The following is a 24,734-nucleotide window of genomic DNA, read 5'->3' on the forward strand; positions in this document are numbered from 1 at the left end:
CTAAATATTTACTTAAATATAGTTATTCCTTCCATTTTACCACGGCATGCTCGAATTTCTTGCTTGGGTTTAAGACTCTGAGCTGGAAGAACATTGTCATACATAGGATATTTTTCCAAATATTCAGTTGTAGGGCAAAACACCCCAGAATTTTCATAAATCCTTGTGATTCCATGTGGACAATGATGTCGCCTGTGCAAAAAATCAATGGAAAGATTAACTTCAAAAAACATTTTGTGTTGTAATTGCATTTTAATCAGAGACCTCCAATAAACTCACAGTTTCTAAATTCTAGGGCTTTACTGAAAAACCAAAAACTGGGCTGGGTGCAGTGGCTCACGCCTGTAATCCCAGCACTTTGGGAGGCTGAGGCGGGCAGATCACAAAGTCAGGAGATCGAGATCATCCTAACTAACAGGGTGAAACCCTGTCTCTACTAAAAGTACAAAAAAAATTAGCCGGGCTTGGCGGGTGCCTCTAGTCCCAGCTACTCGGGAGGCTGAGGCAGGGGAATGTAGTGAACCTGGGAAGCGGAGCTTGCAGTGAGCCAAGATCACGCCATTGCACTGCAGCCTGGGCGACCCAGCAAGACTCTGTCTCAAAACAAAAACAAAAACAAAAAAACCCCAAAAGCTGTTTCCTCTGTAATGGTGTTTACAAAAACAATCTATAAATAATGGTCTATCCCAATGTGGTGGAAGCACAGCAATTAAGTGTCTCATAACAATTTAGTGTCTTGTTACACTATAGAAGCTGAAAAGCTAATAGGGAATTTCCCAGGCTCTTGCAGAAAGTTTCCACATACAAATTAGGTTTCACCTGCTACATGTATTCACATGACACTTTGACTCAGAACAGAGCTACATAAGGAGAGAGTCAAGGCATAACATTTATTTTGCTTGCATGAATGTAATAGAGGCAACAAGAGATTGGAGTTAGAAGTTGTTAGGTGGCATCTTGATTTGCGAGCTGGTTTCCTAACTTGGCAGCTTCTTGACCATGGAAGAGACGAGTGATTCTGGAGTCTACAGCTCTGTTGCAATTTTCGATTATGGCAGAGGCAGTGGCCTCTTGTCAGTCCTGTTCTGTGGTAAAATTTTTGGAAGTTTTTCCTGGAAGCTTATTTTGAAAATGATTTCTTAAGTTCTTCCAAATGAACTCTCTCTCTCTCTCTATATATATATATATAAATATATATATATATGTATATATATACTCCTTAATAAATTCCTTTTTGCCTAAACTAACAAAAGTAGGTTATGTTATCCATAACTAAGAACCTTGACCAATATATCATATAAGCTAATAGTATACAGTTATTTAAGAGAATGAGGGTGACCTTTACATGGTCACTGGAAGATGGTGAGATTGTAAATAGTAAAAAACTGGATTGTAGAATAGTATGCTCAGAATATTCTCTTTTTTGTTTAAAAAAAATAAAATCGATGCAGGCCAGGCGCAGTGGCTCATGCCTGTAATCCCAGCACTTTGGAAGGCCGAGGTGGGTGGATCAGGAGGTCAGGAGAGCTACTAAAAATACAAAAATTAACTGGGTGTGGTGGCATGAGCCTGTAATCCCAGCTACTCGAGAGGCTGAGGCAGAAGAATTGCTTGAACCCGGGAAGCGGAGATTGCAGTGAGCTGAGATTACGCCACTGCACTGCAGCCTGGCGATGGAGTGAGACTCTGTCTCAAAAAAAAAAAAAAAAAAAAAAAATCAATGCACATGTAAAACAAGTCTTAAAGAACATTTGTTATCTGTGGAAGATAGAACTATGAAGGTGTTTTATAATATAGATATTTTACAATATTATGGATTTTTATGACACCTCTTGTGTATTTATTGTATTATCAAAAAATAAAAATAAAACCCTTAAAAAACAAAACAACCACAACCAAAAACAAAGAAAAAGTAAAATCACACCATTCCAAGGGTAGCCCTCAACATAATGAAGACCAAATTTCCTAACAGCTGAATGAGAAAGGAACTTGCGTTGAATGTAAATTAGGAAAAAAGTAAAAATTGTCTCCTGCACACCAGTCTGCAGATTCATACACCCAAAGTTAATTTGTTGATATTTTAATCTACTTCTAATTACGAACTGTGTTTATTATGAGACTATCAAAAAAACTGCTTTCCATCAACATGCAGGTGTTTTCTTTGAAGGGGATTACAAATACGAAGGGATTGACACGTTCATATTTACTTAGCAAATAATGATCTAATCCCTGGGTCAACAGTGAAGCTGAGGAAGGAGAAGACTGCTTCTAGGTGATGGAAGGTTGTTAGGCAGGACTCAGTTGGATTCTAGGTTTCAGGGTGGGGACTACTGTACTGCCTTTTCAGTCAGGCGAATCCCAAAGAACTGCTGCCTGGACGGGAATGGGAATATGGTCTGGCTGGGAGGACAGAAAGCAGATGAAAGAAAGTGTGATACGGGTTGCAGACTCAGGGCCTTGAGCACTGTTCTTTCTCATCTTTGTGGTGAGGGATGACGGGGTGGAAATGCATTCTCCCAGTCGGATCACATGCCACTACTCACCAGTCTTATATCCCGTCGCTGCTTCACATATATTATTTACTTTGCATCCTTGCTTGGGAGTCTCAGGGGCTACGAAGAAACGTTTTACCCCCAGGTAGCCGGCGGGTGCGGAGCGAGTATTCGTGGAGCTTATGAGATAAGTGGGGATGTCGCTGCGTCCTCGTCCCTTGATCTGCGGGGGACGGCCATTCTCAGGGTTCCCGAGGAGTCGGCTCCCAAGCCCCGGCCCGCCACTACACCAGCCATTTCTTACCCGCAGGTACAAATCTGACAAAGACACCAGCTCCTCATGCTCTTGGCTCCCATGCCTTCCTCCACCGCGCCTCAGCACTTGCGGCTTCTCCACTCCCACAGCGCCCGCCGTAGTCAAGGCAACAGAGGGACACCTGGTGACAGACCCAGCGCCGGCTTCCGGTGGCGCCAGAGGCGCGCGGGTGAAAGGTCGAGCGTCAGCCGGCTCCGCCCCCTGGCGCGCGGGCGTGCAGGACCCGCAGAGATCTCTGCGTTTCGGAAGCTCTTGGTGTGGCTGCGAGCCGAGCCGAGATGAGAAGCTGGGCTCGTGGGGTTGCTGCCGCCGGTGAGTGCGGGCTCGCTCTGGGGACTGGCATCCTCCTCGGCCAGCCTCTGGGCGGTGCTTGGAGGACCCCGCTAGCTGCGGCTCTGAGGCGGGAACCGGGGCTGGGGCCGAGCGCTGGCTGGGAGCTGTAGTCCCCGGAGTGTCGATTCCAGTCTGGGGCCGGGGCGGTGGCATGTCTGTGTGGACCAGCGATTCTCAGAGAACGAATCCGGGACCCTGCCGAAATGAAGGGCATGTAGTGTAGAGGTTTTTCCTTTTTATTTAGAGAGGAATGAAAGACCAGCAGTGCACCTGCTTGGATAATAAGCACGTGACCCAAAAGTTTGTTCGGGCTCCGTGGGCAGGAATAAAGCTGGGTATTCGACCTGGCGCAAGGACTAGCGAGAATGTCAGAATGAGGGACTTGGGGGAAGACTGAGGAGAGAAAGGGAGCATCTTCTTCAGCATCTTCTCTCCCTCCTGCATGCAACCCTTCCTGTACGTGGTCATTGGCCTGGAGAAGTTTACCCGAGTACTCCTCCACCGGCAGGGTTACTGGTGTCACTGTGCACCCAGCCGCCTCGAGCTGCGTGATTCATCGCAGCCTTCGGATCCGGAAGGATGAGCAAACTCCTTAAGTGTAATCGTGCCAGGATATTGACTTTAGTGCTCGAACGGGACTTAGGCCTAGGTGGTGTGTCTCATCAATAAACATTCACTGGGTTCTTAGTTTAAGGGGTTTGAGAAGCCTTGCCACCTCCTAGCGTTTATTATTGTTTTCTTTTGCCCCGACCTTTAGCCTCTGGGCTAATACTTAATTTTTAGTCACAGGAAATAAGTAACCATGGTGCTCAACAGTTTGGATAAGATGATTCATCTCCAGAAAAACACTGCCAACATCAGGAATATTTGTGTTTTGGCTCACGTTGACCATGGTAAGAATCCTTTTTAAAAGTGCTTGTTTTGATAAATAAGGGAGGTGTGTCTCTGTATGTCTCAGTGGAGTGAAGCTGTGGGCAGCTGAGAGTGGTGTTTGTTAAGAAGCGAGTCTTCTTTCCTTTAAAAGTTTTCTGTGATATTAGGGAAGCCTGCCTTGCTATAAAGCGTTTGAAATGAACACAGTTACCTAGTGAGTAGCATTCTTCTTTGTAGTATGTCATGTTGTTTTTTAAACCAGAACTTGAATTTTTTGTTTTTGAAATGGCTTTAGGTTGCTTGACAACTTTTCAGATGAGGGTGATTAGATCCACAGGGTTGGAGATAAGATTACAGCAATATAGAGTGCTAGCATCTGTGTCCTTCTAGATGATATTCTGTTCAAAAGTCTAATAAATCTCTTTTGTCTTTTGTCACCTAGCATAGGTAAATTGAAAATCTTTACTAAACCAGTTCTTCTGACCAGATTTTAAATCTATAAGTATGATCCATGACCCCTTTTAAGAAAGACATGGATTTGAATTGATGTCCCTATTTTATTTAACAGGAAAAACTACTCTGACTGACTGTCTTATATCTAGCAATGGAATCATCTGCAGCCGCCTAGCAGGCAAGGTATGTTCTAATTTTATAAATACTTGTCGCATTTCAGTATTAGCTGTCAACAATGTAATGAACCATTTCCTGTGTTCTTTAGCGATCCAAAAGGGTATAAAACATTGTTCTTGCATCTAAAAGCTGCCAATCCATTTTGCAAGATTAAATTGCTGACGAGAAAATAGTAACTTCTATATTGCTTTGTATTGCTTTATATTAATATTTTATAAGTGCAAAAGTGAGTTTTTGCAACAAGCAAATGATACACAATTTTGGAAGCTTTACCAGAGTCTTTTTTTCTTGAGTTACCATGAGGGAATCTCTCTTCTTTGCAAAGTAAAGTATAAAAGTGAAACACTATTTTTCACTAACTAAAATGAATCACAGATGTTATTGAAGGATTATAGTTCCACACAATCATATAGGGAGAATTCTTGCTACCACACAAGAGAAAAAAAGATTTTCATTATAAGAGAGTAAACAGAAGCAAATCTCTCTCCCTCACCAAACCAGCCTTGGTTTTCAAAATGGAAGCAAGAATTTGGACACTGAGAGATGGATGTAACAGTGTACAATAGTATGAATGTCAGTTCTAGCTAATTGCAGAAAATTGATTTTCTCCCTCTAAATATGCCTATGCTCATATGCCTGGAATATTTATTATCTGTTCTGAAATATTTATTGATAACATTCTAGCAATATCTTTAAAACATCATAATCTTTACCATCTGTTTTTAGTTTTTTATGATACTTAAGAAAAAAACGAGAACAATCAATGCTGTCCACATTATCTGGCAGCTCCATTATTGCCGTTAGATGTTTCCTCAGCTTACTTTTTATGTCTAGCCACTAAAATCTATTTAGAAAGTTTATTCTCTTCTGAATAGGTTTAAGTCCAAGAAGTGCCTGCATGCACTTGCGCACTATTTGTATACATAGCGCCAACCCCATTTTAATATAGTGAGCTGTTCTAGGTTCTTCTTTGAGGACAAAAGTCTTGAGTTGCTTATGCTAGTTCTTTTTCCTGGTACTTGGGAATGCTCCCTGTGGTGTCTTGTGGTACCAACGAATTGGAAACTACTTTCAGAAAGTCAGGGGACATCATCCTGGGCCTCATCTTTTTCAATCTACATATCACCACTCGACTCCCATGGTTTTAATACTACCTGTATGCTGGCAACTCCCAAACTTGAATCTCTACTTCAGACCTCCTTTCAAACACCAAACCACATATTTATCTGCCTACTAGACATCTTTATTTGGATGTCCCTCAGATAAATGAAAACCTAGCATGCCCCAATTGATTATCTCACTCAGACTCACATTCCCCAGAAATAACATATCAACAAAGTTTCTATTATAAATTTGGCATCTCAGGCTAACATTCTGTTTAATTGACTTTCTCTCCCCCATTTCCGTCTCTCCTTTTCAAGTAGTTTTCAAATACTGTTGATATTACCTTCTAAATATTAATTTCTTCCTCCTTGAAGCAAACATGGAATGAATGGCAAACTGATAAAATTGTCAAAAATAAGAAAAAGAAAAAAGAAGTCACAATGTAAAATAAACATCTATAAGGTCTGTAGTGCTATTCTCTTTCATTCTTGGTATTTGTAATTGGTGTCGTCTCTCTTTTGCTTTAACTTTATTATCTTTTAATAGAACCAATTTTTGGTTTCACTTTTTTCTCTATTGTTTTTCTGTTTTCAAATTTATTGATTCCTGCTGTTATCCTCATTTATTTCCTTTTACTTTGCTTTGGATTTAATTTGCTCTTATTTTTCTAGTTTTATACAATGAAGGTTTAGACTGATGATTTAAGACTTTCTTTTCTAATATGAACCTTAAATGCTATAAATTTTCCTCAAAGCATTACTTTAGATGCATCTTTCAGATTTTGATATATTTTCATTTTCATTAAATTCAAAATATGTTCTAATTTCTTTTGTTACTTTTGCTTAAAACCACTAGTTATTTAGGAATTTGCTGTTTAACTTCCAAATATTTGTGTATTTTCCACCTTTTTTTCTATTATTGATGTCTAATTTAATTCTGTTATGATCAAAAACACACATTGCATGATTTCAATTCTTTTATATTTGTTAAGGTTTGTTTTATGACTCTGAATATAGTTTATCTGGATGAAGGTTTCGTGTGCACTTGAAAAGAATGTGTATTCTGTTACTGTTGGCAGAAGTGCTTGACAAATGTCAGTTTGGACAACATCGTTGATAGTTTTGTTCAGGTTTTCATATCCTTATTCATTTCTCGTCTATGTTCTATAGATTACTTAAAAAGAATGTTGAAGTCTCTAACTACAAATGCGTATTTTTTATTTCTTATGTTAGTACTATAAGTTTTTGCTTTGTGTATTTGAAGCTTAGGATATTGTGTTTGGGAAGTGGAAGGTGGGTTTGTGGTGGTTTCTCTGTTGTCCTGGTCCAGTTTCAGTCTTAGGCAGACCCTGTGCCCCTAGGTCTCATAAGCAGGGCTCTCTCAGTGCACCTGCCCCTTCACTTGATGTAGTAGGTCTCTAATTGTTGGTCCCAAGACAGTTTCCTGTTCTTTCTTCATGTTCAAGGTTTAGTGTTATTTTGCTTCTTGTTGTTGTTTTTCCTTTATGTTTCATCAAGTTGCAATACATCTTCACCTATTCACTAGGGTTGTCAGAGTGATGCCTCTCCTGCAGTGGATTAATGCTTTTGTTCTGTAGGTTAGAGGTATTCAAATGCAGCTTCCTGCTTTTTTTTTTTCTTTTGCAACAACAACCATTCTTCTCTCCATGCCTGCACTATGAAGGAAACTTTATGTGGTCTCCATCTTTCTCCCAATCTTTCTGATGGTCACACAGTGAACATCCGTAGGGAAGTGTCTATGAGTCGTTTTGGAATCCCTCTTTAGTGTCTGAAGTTCTCAGAGCTTCTGTACTCTCACAGTAGCTCATACTCATCTTTAGCAATTAGTTAAAGATATAATGAATTATTTTATACACTTGTGTAACAACTAGTCTCATTCCATGCCCTGCTTTGGGTGAAACAGTGCTTGCCTCCTCTCTCAACTGGGTGGAAGATGTTTTTCCCTAAATGTCAGGCTAATTGGTTAACCTGTGATCTCAGCTTTCTAAAGGATTCATACACATTTATGATTTTGTAGATTATCTGGCTTTTTCTTATTGTTGTGTAGGGAACATAGTATTTCTGGCATTCTGCATCCTACACAGAATCTGAAAATTCTGGATTTCTTTATGGTGAGGTTTAAAATTACACCTTGAATTCTACAAATTCAAATTCCTTTACAGATATAGGGCTATTTTGACTTTTTATTTCTTCTTGGGTTACTTTTGGTAAATTGTATTTTTCAAAAAAAGTTATCCATTTTAAGTAAGTTGTAAATTATTGGCATATTTTAAAAAATAATATATTTTCAATGTGTGAAAAATCAATCTTTGAGTTTTAATCACAATATTTTGTTCATTTACACTTAGTGTAATGATCTAGCTGGGCTGAAGTTGACTGTATTGCTATTTGCTTTTGATTTTTCCCTTCTTTGTTCCCATACCCCTTATTTCCTGCCTTATTTTGCATTAATAAATGGCATTTGTATTATTCCACTTTACTATTAGAATTTTGACTTTCTATATTTTAAAAATAAAAATGAATTTTTGAACCTATTATGAGATTTTTCTGGCTCAAATTTAAATGGATATTTTTACCAATACTAGCATGGAAGAACTTAAAAGGATATTTTTACCAATACTAGCATGGAAGAACCTGTAAGCAATTTAATTCTATTTAAATCCTCTTGCCTTTTGTACTACTGTTCTAACATATTTTACTTTTATACTTGTGTAAAAGCATAATATAGTAATTTTGACTTTATGTTGTCAATATTCGTTTATACTTACACACATATTTGCTCTTTCTATGTACTTCATCCCTTCCTGCATTTCATGCTTCTATCTGGAAGAAGTTTTCTTTTAACTGAAGAATTTCCTTTAATGCTTTTTGTAGTAGGTATCTCAGCTTTTTCTTTTTTTATCTGAAAACGTTTTTACTTTGCTTTAATTTTTCGAGGCTATTTTTACTAGATATACAATTCTCAGATTTGCTGGCTTTAAAATTCTAGATCTTTCTCGCACCTTTAGCACTTTTAAAGTGTCATTTCATTATCATTTAACTTCCATAGTTTCTGCTGAAAAGTCATGTATCATTCTGTTTAAAAGTCAGATATAACTTTTTCTTTTTGTAGATAATGTACAGTTTTTCACTTGCTACTTTTAAGACTTTATCTTTACTTGGTTTTCGGAAGTTTGACAATAGTTGTTTAGGGTGGTTTCCTATATGTTTATTTTGGAGTTTGCTGAGCTTCTTGAATCTGTGGGCTGATTCTTTCAATTTTGGAAAAGTCTTGACCATTATCTCTTCAAATATCTCCTGATTCTTCATAGGCCTCATAACATTTTACTATGTGCTGAATGTTGTGTATAAGAGAATCATAAAAACTAAAATCAGTGTTATTTTCAACAGGAGACAATTTACTCTTCCCTATATTTGAATACGGGGGAGAACACTTCATTCTTGCCAAAATCTGAGCTAGATCAGTGCTCAGTGGTACCTTTAGTTAGACATAGTCTTATTCTAGTTTCAAATGTCTCAAGAACAAGACTCGAGGTGTGTTTGTAGTAAGGCCCTCATTCTGGTGGAACTCTCTCCTAAGCATTTACTCCCAAATAAGACTGTGGGATATTCCTGTGGGATTTTTCTGGCCCAGTCTTCCAGCACACCATACCCTCTCCCCTTCAAACACTCAGTGAATGTCTTACATTGAAAAGCAGATATGTATCTGGGGCTCTTCTAGATTTCAGTTAGTCCTACCAGCCCACATCCAAGTGTTCCACTGCTTTCTCTTTCCCCTACTAGAGTTTCTCTGCTTATGCCAAGCTCAATCCTCAGCATAGGCCTAGACTTGACAAGTATTCCCAGAGAAGTAAATGGCTGGCCATATCAACTCACTGAGGAAGGGCTCCTAGCTCTCTGAAATTTTAGTGTTTTGCTTCTACAGCTGTCTGGTGCCCTTAAAAGAAGATTTTTAAAAATCTATACTTATGTCAAGCCCCTCAGTCTGGCAGTCAAGGGTCTTCCCAAACTGATCTCAATTTACCTTTATAGAATTACACCCCAGTCTCTCATCCCTGAAAACTTCTGATCCTCACCATGTCTACTGAATAACTGTTTCATTTTTCTGGTTCTATGCTTTTTTTACTCATTTCATTCTAGTTTTTAGAATATCCCTCCTCTTTCTACATATCAATACTTACTAGTCTCTGATGCATTCCCAGCTTGGCCTGAAGTGATAACTTACCAAGTTTAAATTCCTGAAGCGCTGTTTGTTCCACTAATTTTCTTCTGAATAGTGTCTTCCCCTGATGATATCTCATATTTTTGTCTAGTATACCAATTTTGTTTTTCATGCTATTGCTTTTTAAATTCTCGATTATAAAGTTTCCTTTTATATAGTCAATTTTATTTTAAAATATTGTATATATTTAAAATGTACATGATTTTTAACATGTGTATACACGCACAGTAAAATGATTACTAAAGTAAAGTGAAAAACATATCCATCTCCTCACAGTAACCTTTGTGTGTGTGTGCGTGTGTGTGTGTGCATGTGTGTGTGTGTCTGTGTGTGGGGAGCACCTGAAATCTATTCTCAGGAAATTTCCAGTATACAGTACAGTATTATCAACTATAGTCATGATGCTGTACATTAGATCTCTAGAGTTATTCATCCTATACAAATTCAACTTTATAACTCTTGCCTGATATTTCCCCATTTCCCCCCACTTCTCTGCCCCGGTAACCATCATTCTATCCTCTGCTTCTATGTATTCAACTCTTTTAGATTTATACATAATTATGTATATTATTCATAATATATAATGGAATATATGCGTACTGTGTATATATATATTCATACATATATTTACACATCACAATTTATCCATTCATTGATTGATGCACATTTAGGTTGTTTCTTATCTAGGTTATTGTGAATAATGCTGCAATAAATAAGAGTGGAAATATTTCTTCAAGATACTGATTTCATTTCCTTTGAGTATACACTAGAGAAGTTGCTGGATCACATGAAAGTTCGATGTTTAATTTTTTGAGAAAACTTCATGTTGTTTTCCATATGGCTATACCAATATACATTCAAACCAACAGGGTACAAGGATTCCTTTTTTTCCACATCCTCACCAACACTTGCTATCTTTTATTTTTCCTATAATAGACATCCTAACAGGTATGAGATGATATCTCATTGTGGTTTTGATTTGCATTTATCTGGTGATTGGTGATGTTGAGTATCTTTTCATATATCTATTGAACATTTGTATGTCTTCTTTGAAAAAATGTTTATTCAGGTGCTTTGGTCATTTTTAATGCACATTTTTTTTGCTATTAAGTTTCTTATTATTTTAAATATTAACCCCTTATGTGATACGTGGTGTGCTCATATTTTCTACCAATTCATAGGTTCCAATTTTTTGTTGATTGTTTCCTTGATGTACAGAAAGTTTGTAGTTTGGTTGAACCCATTTGTCTATTTTTACTTTTGTTACCTGTGTTTTGGGAGTCATATCCAAAAAACCACTGGCAAGGTCAAAGTCAAGGAAATTTCCCATGTTTTCTTCTAGGAATTTTATGGTTTCAGGTCTTGTGTTTAAGACTTCAATTCACTTTGAATTGATTTTTATTTATGGAATAAGACTTCAATTTCGTTCCTTCATATGTGGATACTCAGTTTTCCCAATACCATTTATTTCATTTATTTGAATTTCAGATTCAGGGATTATATGTGAAGATTTGTTACTTGGGTATATTACGTGATGCTGAGATTTAGGCTTCTAATGATTCCATCATCTGATTAGTGAACACAGTACCCAACAGGTAGTTGTTCAACCTTTGCATGTTCCCCTCCCTCTCTCCTTTTGGTATCTCCAGTGTTTATTGTTTCCATCTTTGTGTCTATGCATACCTAATGTTTAGCTCCCACTTACAAGTGTGAACATGCAGTATTTGGTTTTCTGTTTCTGTGTTAAATTGCTTAGAATAATGACCTCCAGTTGTATACTTGTTCTCAAAAATAACATAGTTTCGTTTTTTATGGCTGCATAGTATTCCATGGTATATATACACTGCATTTTCTTTATATGATTCACCATTGATGGGCACCTGTGTTGATTCCATGCCTTTGCTATTGTGAAAAGTGCTACAATGAATGTACAAGTGCAGACAGAAGGATTTATTTTCCTTTGGTTATATACTCAGTGATGGGATTGCTTGTTTGAATGGTAATTCTACTTTTAGTTCTTTAGTTTAGTTTAGTATAGGTTGCAGTCAGAATATGTAATGCCTCTGGCTTTATTCTTTTGGTTTACGATTGCCTTGGCTATTCAGGCTCTTTTTGGGTTCCATATAAATTTTAGAATAGTTTTTCTCTAATTCTGCAAAAAAAAAAAATGATATTGGTAATTTGTAGATTGCTTTGTGTAGTATGACATTTTAATGATATTGAATCTTCCTATCCGTGATCATAGATGCTTTTCCATTTGTGTAGTCTATGATTTCCTTCTCCTTGTAGAGATCTTTCACCTCCTTCGTTAGATGTATGCCCAGGTACTTTGAGTGTGTGTGGCTATTGTAAATGGGATTGTGTTCTTGATTTGATTCTCAGCTTGAAGATTATTGGTGTATAGAAATGCTACTGATTTTTGTGCATTTTTTTATCCCGAGACTTTGCTGAAGTCGTTTATTAGGTCTAGGAGTCTTTTAGCCGAATCTTTAGGGTTTCCCAGGTATAAATTACATTGTCATTGAAGAGATGTAATTTGGCTTCCTCTTTTCCTATTTGGATGCCTTTTCTTTCTCTTGCCTGATTGCTCTGGCTAGCACTTCCAATACTATGTTAAATATGAGTGATAAGAGTGGGCATCCTTGTCTTGTTCCAGTTCTCAAAGGGAATGCTTCCAGTTTTTTGTCCATTCAGTATGATATTGGCTGAGGATTTGTCATAGATGGCTCTTATTATTTTGAGGTGTGTTCCTTCAATATAGTAGTGGAAAAAATATTTAGGGCCAAAGTTGCGACATGAGCAAAGGCAGAATGTTGTGAAGATACATGACTTTTTCAGAGAATAACAGTATTATCAAGTGTGCCTCTCTAGACCAAAATTGAAAACTCACATGCTGTTGGCAAAACCCAACCTGCAGGTGGTTTTACCCTGCACATCATTAGACATTGTGGAATGCTTTAAAGCCTTGCTAAAAGGCTTTGTCGTATTTTTTCTTTAAAAATATATATATTGCGCGCGCTCTCTCTCTATATAAATATATATATATATATAGCTTTCCTCATTTTATTGATGACTTACTTGAACTAATATAAGAATCTTGGGCCAGGTGTGGTGGCTCACACCTGTAATCCCAGCACTTTGTGAGGCTGAGGCGGGTGGATCACCTGAGGTGGGGAGTTTGAGACTAGCCTGAGCAACATGGAGAAACCCTGTCTCTATAAAAAGTACAAAAATTGCCAGACGTGGTGATGCATGCCTGTAATCCCAGCTACTTGGGAGGCTGAGGCAGGAGAATCGCTTGAACCCAGGAGGTGGAGGTTGCGGTGAGCCAAGATCACCCTATCGCACTCCAGCCTGGGCAACAAGAGCGAAACTCTGTCTTAAAAAAAAAAAGAGTCTTACACAGCATATGAGCAGTTTTCTCACTGGTTAAGGGCATAAGCCTCCATTGGGAGACAGGCAAAAGTTTAAGCTCTGAAACTCTGTAGTTATGCGACCTTAAGTATGCTACCCATCCTCTCTAAAGTTTCTTCTTCTTCTTCTCAATGAAGAAAATAATGCATATTTCATAAAATGTTTAAGGGATTAAATGTGTTAGTACATTTAAAGTCCTTAGCCAAGAGCATGGTATGTAGTAAGCATTCAAGAAATAGCTGCTCCCATAATGTAGGCTCCCGTTTCTGCTTCCCACCATTTTGTATATTATGCACTTTTAAAAGACTCTGAAAAACTGTAATAGCAAAGCACATAGCACAGTGTCTATTACATGGTAGGTTGTCAACTGTTGGTTTTCTGTGGTTTATGAAAGAGCAGATAAGGTGAATAATCCTGGAAAATTAGAAATATTTGGCCTAGGTCGGGCGGGGTGGCTCAAGCCTGTAATCCCAGCACTTTGGGAGGCCGAGGTGGGTGGATCATGAGGTCAGGAGATCGAGACCATCCTGGCTAACACGGTGAAACCTCATCTCTACTAAAAAATACAAAAAAACTAGCCGGGCGTGGTGGCAGGCGCCCGTAGTCCCAGCTACTCGGGAGGCTGAGGCAGGAGAATGGCGTGAACCTGTGAGGCAGAGCTTGCAGTGAGCTGAGATCGCGCCTCTGCACTCCAGCCTGGGCGACAGAGCGAGACTCTGCCTCAAAAAAAAAAAAAAAAAAAAAGAAATATTTGGCCTAAATAACAGATGGCCTAAGAGATAAGATTATCTCTTTCTCAAAAACTTGAGTTAGGAATTCAGACAATAGTCAATAAAAGTTCTAGGAGGACAGTGTTTTCCAATAATGATATGTGAGCTGATCTGAAATGGACTGCCTCAGGAGGTGGGGAATTTCCTATCACTGGATAGAGAACTAATTTATTACAGAGAGGATTCAAACACTAGATATAGGTTACAATTATCCTTTCAGCCTGATAATTCTGTCATTATAGCATTAGAACCCTGGGTGTTTTAACATCTCAGTTTCTCTGTTATAAAACACAATGTTGGTGTTAACCTATAAATTCAGGTTAAAATTCTGTGATTTTTTTTTCTTTTCATTGGTTTTTTTCTTTATGGAATCCTCTTTGTTTACTTGAAGGTACAACTGTAACCGCTATGATGAGGATGATGCAAAGGCAGCAACAGATGCACAGGAGGTAAGTATATGTATTACAGGATAATAGTTGACTAAGAATGCACACTGTATGTTCATATTCATTAGAGAATAATTTTTTCTTTGAGACAGTGTCTTGCTCTGTCACCCAGGTTGGAGTGTAGTGGCATGATCTCAGTTCACTGCAACCTTTTTTTAAACATTTTTGTTCATCAAGAAGCTCTAATGATTATAGGTGAGCTGATTTGGAATGGAGTGTCTCAGGAGCTGAGAAATTCCCTATTGCTAGACAGGGAAATAACCCACTACTATAGAAGGGATCTGAACACTAGGTGTGGATTAGATTCTAAAGCACTTTTCATTCCTTTCAGTCTGGTGATTTTATCGTAATTGTAGAACCCTGGAATTTAAGAGTTCCTGCATTCACCCATTCCATATTGAAATTCCCAAGTTGTCCCAGAAATATTCTTTTCAAATGGTTTTCCTAGCTAGGATACAATCTAAAACATGGTTTGCATCTGTTTCTTATTGTTTTACTTGTTAACGTATCTTCAAAATGTATTTCTAATAAAAATATCATATATAGAAATAAATATATATGTAACCTAGTCTGTCGTATTGTTAGAAGTGAAAGTTTTGTCTCTCCCTTTTTAAAAAGACTGGGAAATTTGGCCCCACATGGTGGCTCACACCTGTAATCCCCGCACTTTGGGAGTCCGAGGAGGCGGATCACCAGAGGTCAGGAGTTTGAGACCAGCCTGGCCAACATGGTGAAACCCTGTCTCTACTAAAAATACAAAAACTAACTAGGCATGGTGGCTTGCACTTGTAATCTCAGCTACTCAAGAGGCTGAGGCAAGAGAATCACTTGAACCCAGGAGGTGGAGGTTGCAGCAAGCCGAGATTTCGCCACTGTACTCCAGAGTGAGACTCCGTCTCTAAATAAAGAAATAAATAATAAAATGACTGGGAAGTTACATTTTGTAACTATGAATGATGTTTCACAGATCTTCACAATGTTTGGGTCTATTTAAAGGAGAAAAAAAATCCCTACAAATTCCAATATTGGCTTAAATTATATTCATTATAATATTATTTAAATATGTATCTAAACAAAAACCAGCTGTAAACTCTTACGCTCTTGCACAACTCTACAACCAAACCAAGAGAGCCACAAAATCAGTGAAATGCAAGTAAATGTTAATTTGGTAGATACTATTGTTGGGGTTTTAAAAATGTGTTGTTACTGTACTGTTAAATGTGATGAGATAACTTGTTCCCCCACCAATTTTCTTTTCTTTCTTAAATGATGTCCCTTAAGTCATATCCCACTTTGTATATATTTCTATATTTCCAACATTAATTTTTATGATGCATTATTTGATTTGCCTAAAATGTATTATGGATATATGTTCTTATCACCTTTTTTTCCCTCCATTAACCTGATGTAGTTATCTAGCCAGATGTGCTGTTTATCAACAAAGAAAATATATATGGGTTATCCTTGACCTCACCAGGTCTTTATTTGGATGCCGGTAGAATCCCTTTCTGAGATCTATAGGGAGGGTGGGTTATGTGCATAGCTTTTGAGCCAGAGTCTAAGGTTTAGATTCTCGTCACTAAAATAGATTATTTTTCTATTTCACATCTGTTGGACTAAACTAGAATCTTCTATAACTGTGGGAGTACAAGGAAATATTTCCTATCACTCCATTGATTGATTGATTGATTAACTGATTGGAAGCCACGCCTCCCTGAAAGGATCACACCATTGCAAGCCTATCTGGCCTCCTCATCTTTCCCTACTCCCAAGCTCTGGCCTAGCATTTACTGGGAGTTATAGTCTGAAAAATTACTAGAAGTTTGATATATTTTCAAAAGATCCTCGGTGGTGCCTTGACTGCCCTGCAAAAGATGTACCTGTGTTATAGAAAATTGTTGATTCATTATATTGTACCACAGTGCCGACAGCGGTGGATATTTGAATCTTCTTGTCCTCTAGACTAGGGTCAGCAAACTTTTTCTGTGAAGAATCAGATGGGATATATTTTTAGCTTTGCGTACTATATAATCTCTGTTGTGACTGCTCAACTCTACCTCTGCCCTTATAATGCTGAAGCAGTCATAGACTTAAATAAATAGGTGTAACTGTTCTGAGTAAATTTTATTTACTAGCTGGGAATGATGGCTCAAACCTGTAATCTTAGTGCTTTGGGAGGCCAAGGCCAAGGATCACTTGAGGCTGGGAGTTCAAGACCAGCCTGAGCAACATAGTGAGATCCCCCCATCTCTACCAAAAAAAAAAAAAAAAAAAAAAAAAAGGGTTTTAAATTAGCCATTTAAAATAGCTTAAAGTAGCTGAGACTATCAGCACATAAGCATGTTGGTATGTGCTTATAGTCTCAGCTACTTGGGAGCTGAGGTGGGAGGATTGCTTGAGCTCAGGAGTTCCAGGCTGCAGTGAGCCATGATCACACCACCACTCTTCAGCCTGGATGACAGAGACCCTATCTCAACAAAAACAACAAAGAAACAAAACAGTTTTATTTACAGACAGGTGGAATCTGGATTTTTCATGCAGCCAGAGTTCGCATACCTCTGTTAAGCAGTCAAGTTTGTAGGCTTTTCCCCACTCCCCAAACTGTTTTCAGGTCACCGATTGCATTTCTCATTCCAGATTCTGACATTTGATTGGAGAATTTGTCTTGCTCAGGCTTGGTGGCTCACGCCTGCAATCCTAGCACTTTGGGATGCTGAGGCAAGAGGATTGAGTGCAGGAGTTTGAGATCAGATTGGGCAACAACTGAGACCCTGTCTCTACAAAAAAAAAAAAAATTTTTTTTAATCAGCCAGGCATGGTAGTGCATGCCGGCTGAGGTGAGAGGATCGCTTGAGTCTGGGAAGTTAAGACTTCAGTGAGCCATGGTTGTGCCACTGCATTCTAATCCAAGCAACAGAGCAAGATCCTGTCTCAAAAAAAGAAAAAAAAAGTTTTATTAGCAGTGTTGGTATGGGTTTTCTTTTTTTTTTTTTCATGTTGAATTTTAGTGAGAAGCAGTTTCAGGATTCTCAGATTAAATCAAGTTCCATAGCCTCATACATGTCAATACGGTAAGTGAGGGTTTTCATTTCATTTGGGGAATTTGACAGCTTGAAAATATCAGTACTTTAGGGGAAGATAAAATGCCAAGCAGATTTTCCACATATTTTCAGATTGGCCCAATTTTCCTGTTCATCAGCATTGTTTTGATACCTACCTGACTCTCTTGAAACAACATGGCTGTGGTTTTGTTTTGTTTTTTCCCTTGAGATGAAGGTCTCACTCTGTAACTCAGCCTGGAGAGCAGTGGCATGATCATAGCTCACTGTAGCCTTGAACTCCTGGACCCAAGTGGTCCTCCTGCCTCAACCTCCCCGTTAGCTGGAACTAGAGGCAACTTGAGGTGTGCACCACTGCGCCTAACTTGTGTTGGTTTTTTGAAGTGTTTCATTGTTGTATAATAGTGGATCATGTGGTTAGCTAATTATGTAGCTCAGAATTAGTATTTCTAAGCAAGGGAACAACCATAGGGCCAAGTAGTACCTATTATGTAGGCTTTAAAACATGGGAGAGAAAGAGGAGGCAAGGATAAAGGAAAAGAAATAACGTATGTGTGTTAAGAACCCTTTGGATAGTGGTCGCATTTAGTAGCATTTATTAATAGTTTTCTGCAAATCAGGTACTGGAAATACTTTACCTTTTAAAAAGTCCATTCCCTCTAGAGATTTGTGGTATAATGGTAGAGGCCTTATATGAATAATTTTTACAATGTAATGAAACAAAACAAACCTAAACTAGATACATTGTTTCTTTGATAACAATATACTTTATGTATCTCTAAAGACAGACTCTTTTTACATAACTGTAATACCATTACAGTTGACTCTTGAACAATGCAGAGGTTAGGACACTAACCCACCCTACCCCCACAATGGAAAATCCACATACTACTTTTGATTTTCCCAAAACTTACCTGTTTTTATAGCCTCTTGTTGACCAGAAGCCTTACCAATATCATAAATAGTCAAACATATTTTGTAGGTTACATGTTTTATTATACTGTGTGGTTTTTTTGTTTTGTTTGGTTTTTTGTTTGACGTGGAGCTTCGTTCTTGTTGCTCAGGCTGGAGTGCAGTGGCACGGTCTCAGCTCACTGCAATCTCTACCTCCCAGGTTCAAGCGATTCTCTTACCTCAGCCTCCCAAGTAGCTGGGATTACAGGCATGTGCCACCACGCCTGGCTAATTTGTTTGTGTTTTTAGTAGAGACGGGATTTCACCACGTTGGCCAGGCTGGTCTCTAACTCCTGATCTCAGGTAATCCACCCACCTCGGCCTCCCAAAGTGCTGGGATTACAGGCATGAGCCACCATGGCTGGCCTATACTGTGTTCTTAACAATGAAGTACGCTAGGAAATATTTTTAAAAATTGTGAAGAAGAGAAAATGTGCTTACTTTTCATTAAGTAGAAGTGGATCAGCTGGTTCCCGTGGCTCACACCTGTAATCCCAGCACTTTGGGAGGCCAAGGCAGGCAGATCGCTTGAGGTCGGGAGTTCGAGACCAGCCTGGCCAACATGGCGAAACCCCCATCTCTACTAAAAATGCAAAAATTACCCGGGCGTGGTAGGAGGCGCCTGTAATCCCAGGTACTTGGGAAGCTGAGGTAGAAGGATCGCTTGAACACGGGAGGCAAAAGTTGCAGTGAACTGAGATCATGCCATTGCACTCTAGCCCGGGTGACAGAGTAATACTCCATCTCAAAAAAAAAGTGGATAATCATAAAGGTCTTCATGTTGAGTAGGCTGAGGAAGAAAATACAGGCAAGCTTGGTTTTGCTGTCTCGGGTGGCAGAGGTAGAGGAGATAGAACGGGATTCAGGAGATGCAGGCACACTTGGTGTGACTTTACAGAAAAACCTGATAATCTGTTTTGCGTTTTCGTTTCTCTAAAAATGTTTCTGTATAGTAGCAATCCTCCTTCCATTTGCTTTAGTTTCAGTGCTGGTATAATAGAAGGGTCCATTTATAAAAGAAGTCCAAAGCAGTCTTAAGTAATCAGAACCCTTCTGCCAGATTGTCTAATGTCAATTCATTTTCTGGCACTGCTTTTTTAGCATCTTCTTCCTCATCATCTGGCACTAGTTTGGAAGCAGCTCATCTCCATCAAGTGGTCTTTTAATTCCTCTGGTGTGGTGTCTGTTAGCTAACCCTTCACCTCCCACCTTTTTTTTTTTTTGCCATCTCCACAATCTCTTTCATGATTTCCTTGATGGGCTCTGTTATAGATCCTGTGAAGTCATGTGCTACATCTGGACACAGTTTTCTCTACCAAGAGTTTCTTGTTTCAGGCTTGATGATACCATGATTTTTTCTATAACAACAATGACGTCTTCAGTGGTGCACTCCTTCCAGACTTCCATGATGTTCTGTCGGGGTTCTCTTCGATAGCATTGACAGTCCTTTCCAGAGGCTTGATCTTTACATTTGTTTACATTTCTCTCAACTGTGAATGGTACCATATACATTCTGTAAGAGTTTGTGTGCATAAGTTTTGACAACTCTGTACTCTTTATTAATAGATTTATGTATATTTTATGGTAGTAAATGATAACAGACTACATATGTTTTATGCATTCATGACAACTCTTTTTCTTAATGTTGGTTTGTCTGCAAGTGTTTTCAAATTGTTGCAAACCTCCAAAAAAATTTCAATGTGTTTATTGAAAAAAATCCACATGTAAGTGGACTCACAGTTTAATCAAGCACTTAGAGTTCACAAGTTTCTCACTTGATAATCTTGTATTTTTTATTTCAAGTGTGGTATAGTAGTAAGAATATTGATATTTATCAGCCATAGTTTTCCCTTTTGTAAAATGGGAATACTAATAGACACTGTAATTTGTTGAGTGCTTTTTGCCAGATGCCTTACTTTTGTCTGTATCTTCCAAAGCAGCCCTAAAGCAAAATGGGCGTTGTTACCCTATTTTGTGAGGAAAGACACTCATACACTACTAACTTACTCAAAAGTTACACATTGAGTGTCTAACAGGGCCATGCTTGTCTGATTCCATATGTTCATTCTATTATGCTCTTGTCTGTTACATAGGAATATTGTGAGGATCAAAGAACATGTGAAAACAAAGCCTAGTTACAATAATAAGCACACCAGTGCTAACTTGGGCAAAAGATAAGGATACAGAGCTGTCTAAGAGACTCCCAAAGGCAGGATGAGATTGGACTGGGAACTAGAAAACCATTTTGGACCCCTAAAGTGGTATTGTCTGCCATCTGTACATCATTCTCTTACAGCTCTTACTGCTGCTTTTCCTGTCAGTTACCCCATAGCTCCAGGTATTACATGTTAACATGTTAACTGTTCCAGATCCATGTAGAGAGAACCAATCAGATTCATGGGGCATGATCATCAATACAAACATGGGTGTTGAGAGCTTACTCAATCAGGAGGGAGATCTTGGAGATCAGAGTTAGCTGGCTTCACATCATGGAAATTGTCGGACAAAACTGAAATGCCCTGAAATTTTAATTTTTAAAATATATGTAATGAATTGGTATATGATAGATAATTGTGGCTATTTAGTCTTTACCAAATGCTTTGTTTCCATCTTGTTCATTTTTATTTTTTATTTTTTTAAGAGACAATCTTGCTATTTTGCCCAGGCTGAACTTGAACTCCTGGGCTCAACCCTTCTGCCTCAGCCTCCTGAGTAGCTGGGATCATAGGTATGTGCCACTGCTCCTGGCTCTTCCATCTCAATCTTAGGATGTAGTTACTATTTTCATTTTATAAATAAGAAAATAGAAGCTCAAAGAAGATGGGTAGTTTCCCCGAGGTCATCCTGTTAGTAAGTGGCAGAATAAAGTTACAAACCTAGGTTTTATTGGTCACCACCCACAGTGCCGGGCACTGGCGGTACAGCAGTGAACAAAAGGTCTGTTGGTTTGTCTGAAGCTCTCAACCTTGATTCTGCATAGACTCAGTGGAATTCCCAAGGTCACTCAACCAGTTAAGATCAGAGCCAGCTCTTCTGTTTGACCAGTATATTATTTTCACCACACTGTATCTGCTTCTCAGTCACCAAAAGCACCTGCTAAAATGATATATATAGACTGATTAGGGGACTTCCAACCTAAGATTGCCCTGGAAACTTAATTCTTATCTTGGCTCATCTCTTCAAAACAGATGCCTCTTTTGTTGGTGACCTCAGATACACTGTTCAGAAGTACTCAAAGTATTCATTCTTTCGCCTCATATTTGAGAGCCACCCTAGCATTTTAATGAGTTCAGCAAGCCAGCCCTGCATTTCTAAACCCTTTCCAGAAGTCCAACCTTACTTACTTTGATTGACGACATTGGCTTTTCAAAAAATTACTATTTTTTTTAGAGGTGGGGGTCTCACTATGTTGCCCATTTGGAGTATAATGGCTATTCACAGGCACAATTAGGGTGCACTACTGCTGTGAACTCCAGGACTCAAACCATCTTCCTGCCACAGCCTCCTGAGTACCTGGGACTATAGGTGCAAGCCACCATGCCCAGTTGACATTAGCTTTATATACTTAATATTTCCTCAGTAACCGTTTATGTCTTATTTGGCACCTGCGAAACCCTCTTCACTGATTACACCAGTTTAAAGGTGTAATTTACTCCAAGTCACCTGCCTTTATCCATGGAGTATTCAAGTTTCTTTCAGAATGAGAATTTGGAGGGTGATTATAGAAATATAAAACCAGGCCGGGCATGGTGGCTCACGCCTTGTAATCGCAGCACTTTGAGAGACCAAGGCGGGTGGATCATAAGGTCAGGAGTTTGAGACCAGCCTGGCCAACACAATGAAACCCCATCTCTATTAAAAATACAAAAATTAGCCAGGCATAGTGGCGCATGCTTGTAATCCCAGCTACTCAGGAGGCTGAGGCAGGAGAATCTCTTGAACCCGGGAGGTGGAAGTTGCAATGAGCCGAGATCACGCCACCGCCCTTCAGCCTGAGAGACAGAGTGAGACTGTCAAAAAAGAAAAGGAGAAGAAGGAGAAGGAGAAGGAGGAAGGAGGAAAGAGGAAAGAAGAAAGAGAAAGAGGAAGAGGAAAGAAGAAAGAAGAAGAAATACAAAACCAACTATCTATAGTAGACAGTTTATTCCCCAGAAAGCTTTTTAGGCTGAAAATGTTTCTATAGATTTCAGAGTTCCTTCTGATAGCTAAAATTTGTTTCTGTATAACAACAGAGTAGTGCCCTTTAAGCCAGTTCAGTGCACATTAAATGGCTGTGCTTAGAATTATGAATCTGAGGCTTGTGCAGTGAGGCTGTAGCTCTCTGGAGTCAGTTGGCCAAATGGGATTCCTGAGGACTGAGCAAACACACGCACAGCAGGATTTTGTCCTAAGTTTTCTTAGGCATCTTATCCAAAAACACCATTACTTGAATTTCCCAGCTTCGTTTTACAGAGAGACTTCCTTGCTATGTGTACTCCCACCTCTGTACGTCACGTCATTTTCTCAGAGGAAGTACAGCGTAAAATAATAACCAGCATTTGTAGGGCACTTCTTGTGGGCCTTCTTGGGCAAATAGACATTCTCATGGAATGATCTAAAATTGTTAAGTTCTTGCACTTGCTCTGAAGTCATTTATAATCTAATTGCTGGTCTTCCTGGTATGAACAAAGTTGTTTGCTTGTTAATAAATTCCTACCATATACCCAGAGTTGTAGTTTTTTTTCTATTTAGCTAGGGAAAACACTAAAGAGTTTTCTAATAAGGAAGAATGATCTGAGTGTCTACCTGCTTTGGAAAAGATGTCTGCTGTGGATAGGAAATGATTTTGTATCCAAAAATCCTAGTACTAATTTGGAGTGTTGTAAAGATCAGGGCAGTAAATGCTAGAGAATGGGATTAATGAAAGGTGATAGTGTTCTGCATGCCTTTGAATAATTAATTTTTACTACATTTTGACTAGCTTGCAACAAAGTAGGTTAAGTGCTGTACTTTTACGGAAGTCCGTGTACAAGTCTGTGCCTTACAATGCTCAAGTGGTTGCTCACTAACCAATGGAAATGAATGACTGTTGTTTCCACAAAATTGCTTCACAGATTCTAAATGCTGTCTCTGGGACACTGGATTCTGTGCCCTTCAAGATAAATTCCATAATCAAGGGCCTGGCCCTGAATAGATTGGAGCCCAAAAATCTCACTGAAGCAAACAGATAACAGGCCAGTGAAGAATCGGAGACAAACACTCCTGGAATAGGAATCCACTACTCACCTTTATTTTAAATTGATATATAGAAATTACTATTATTAAAAAACGCACACATTTTAAGTGTTAAGTTTGATGTTTTGACAATTGTATACGTCTGTGTAATAACTACCAATAGAAGATATAAAACATTAAAATTCACCCAGAAAGTTCTCAAGTACATTTAAATCACCCCTGAGCACCTCCCTACTCCAGTGATCACTTCCTAATTTTTATCACTAAAGATTTGCTTTACCTGCTTTTGGATTATATATAAATGGCATCATATTATAATGTACTCTTTTGCATCTGGCTTCTTTCACTGATAATGCTTTAAAGACATCCATATTGTATGTTTCAGGATTACTCTTTATTGCTGAGTAGTATTTCATTCTGTAAATATACCACAATTTGTTTATTCATTTTCCTAGTGAAGGACTTTTAGGTTTCCAGTTTGGGGCAGTTATGAATAAGGATGCTATCGATGTTCTTACACAGACTTTTGTTTTTGTTTTTTTGTGGATATATGTTTTCATCTCTCTTGGATAAATAACAGTAGAAAATTACTGGGTCATACGGTAAGTGCATGTTTATTAGAAACTGCCCTCTTCAAGGACTTCATGTCTAAAACACCAAAAGCAACAGCAACAAAAGCCAAAATTGACAAATGGGATCTCATTAAACTAAAGAGCTTCTGCACAGCAAAAGAAACTACCATCAGAGTGAACAGGCAACCTACAGAATGGGAGAAAATTCTTGCAATCTACTCATCTGACAAAGGGCTAATATCCAGAACCTACAAAGAACTCAAACAAATTTACAAGAAAAAAACAAACAACCCCATCAAAAAGTGGGCAAAGGAT

General features: G+C 38.6%; 1 protein-coding gene and 1 long non-coding RNA gene across 11 annotated transcripts in view; one reads left to right on the forward strand and one right to left on the reverse strand.

Annotated features, from left to right (window-relative positions):
* Positions 1-8: 8 nt before the first annotated feature.
* LOC112422958 (stabilizer of axonemal microtubules 1-like) lies at positions 9-3,014 on the reverse strand. Of its 2 annotated transcripts, XR_011626243.1 has the most exons (3): positions 2,797-3,014; positions 2,544-2,715; positions 872-1,085 (listed from the first exon to the last, which is right to left on the reverse strand). XR_011626243.1 is itself a non-coding variant. In XM_071100805.1 (2 exons), exons 1-2 carry the CDS (start codon positions 2,847-2,849, stop codon positions 9-11), a joined length of 237 nt encoding a protein of 78 aa, XP_070956906.1. In that variant the 5' UTR covers positions 2,850-3,014. The 2 variants fall into 2 exon arrangements, 1 of the variants encoding a protein (XP_070956906.1); XM_071100805.1 differs by lacking the exons at positions 872-1,085; positions 2,544-2,715 and adding an exon at positions 9-192.
* Positions 2,985-24,734, forward strand: part of LOC112429441 (uncharacterized) — a 59,487-nt gene continuing 37,737 nt past the window's right edge. For 5 of the 9 annotated variants that reach the window (XR_011626247.1, XR_011626246.1, XR_011626245.1 and 2 more), the window contains exons 1-4: positions 2,985-3,120; positions 3,925-4,034; positions 4,583-4,650; positions 14,566-14,623. This is a non-coding gene — a long non-coding RNA (uncharacterized lncRNA). Of the gene's footprint in view, positions 3,121-3,898; positions 4,035-4,582; positions 4,651-14,565; positions 14,624-17,628; positions 17,692-21,274; positions 23,721-24,734 lie in introns of those variants that run through there. The other 4 variants (XR_011626249.1, XR_011626250.1, XR_003021655.2 and 1 more) reach the window with 3 other exon arrangements.

Source organism: Macaca nemestrina, chromosome 7 (assembly GCF_043159975.1).
Source record: "Macaca nemestrina isolate mMacNem1 chromosome 7, mMacNem.hap1, whole genome shotgun sequence".
In the NCBI taxonomy this organism is placed as follows: Eukaryota; Metazoa; Chordata; class Mammalia; order Primates; family Cercopithecidae; genus Macaca; species Macaca nemestrina.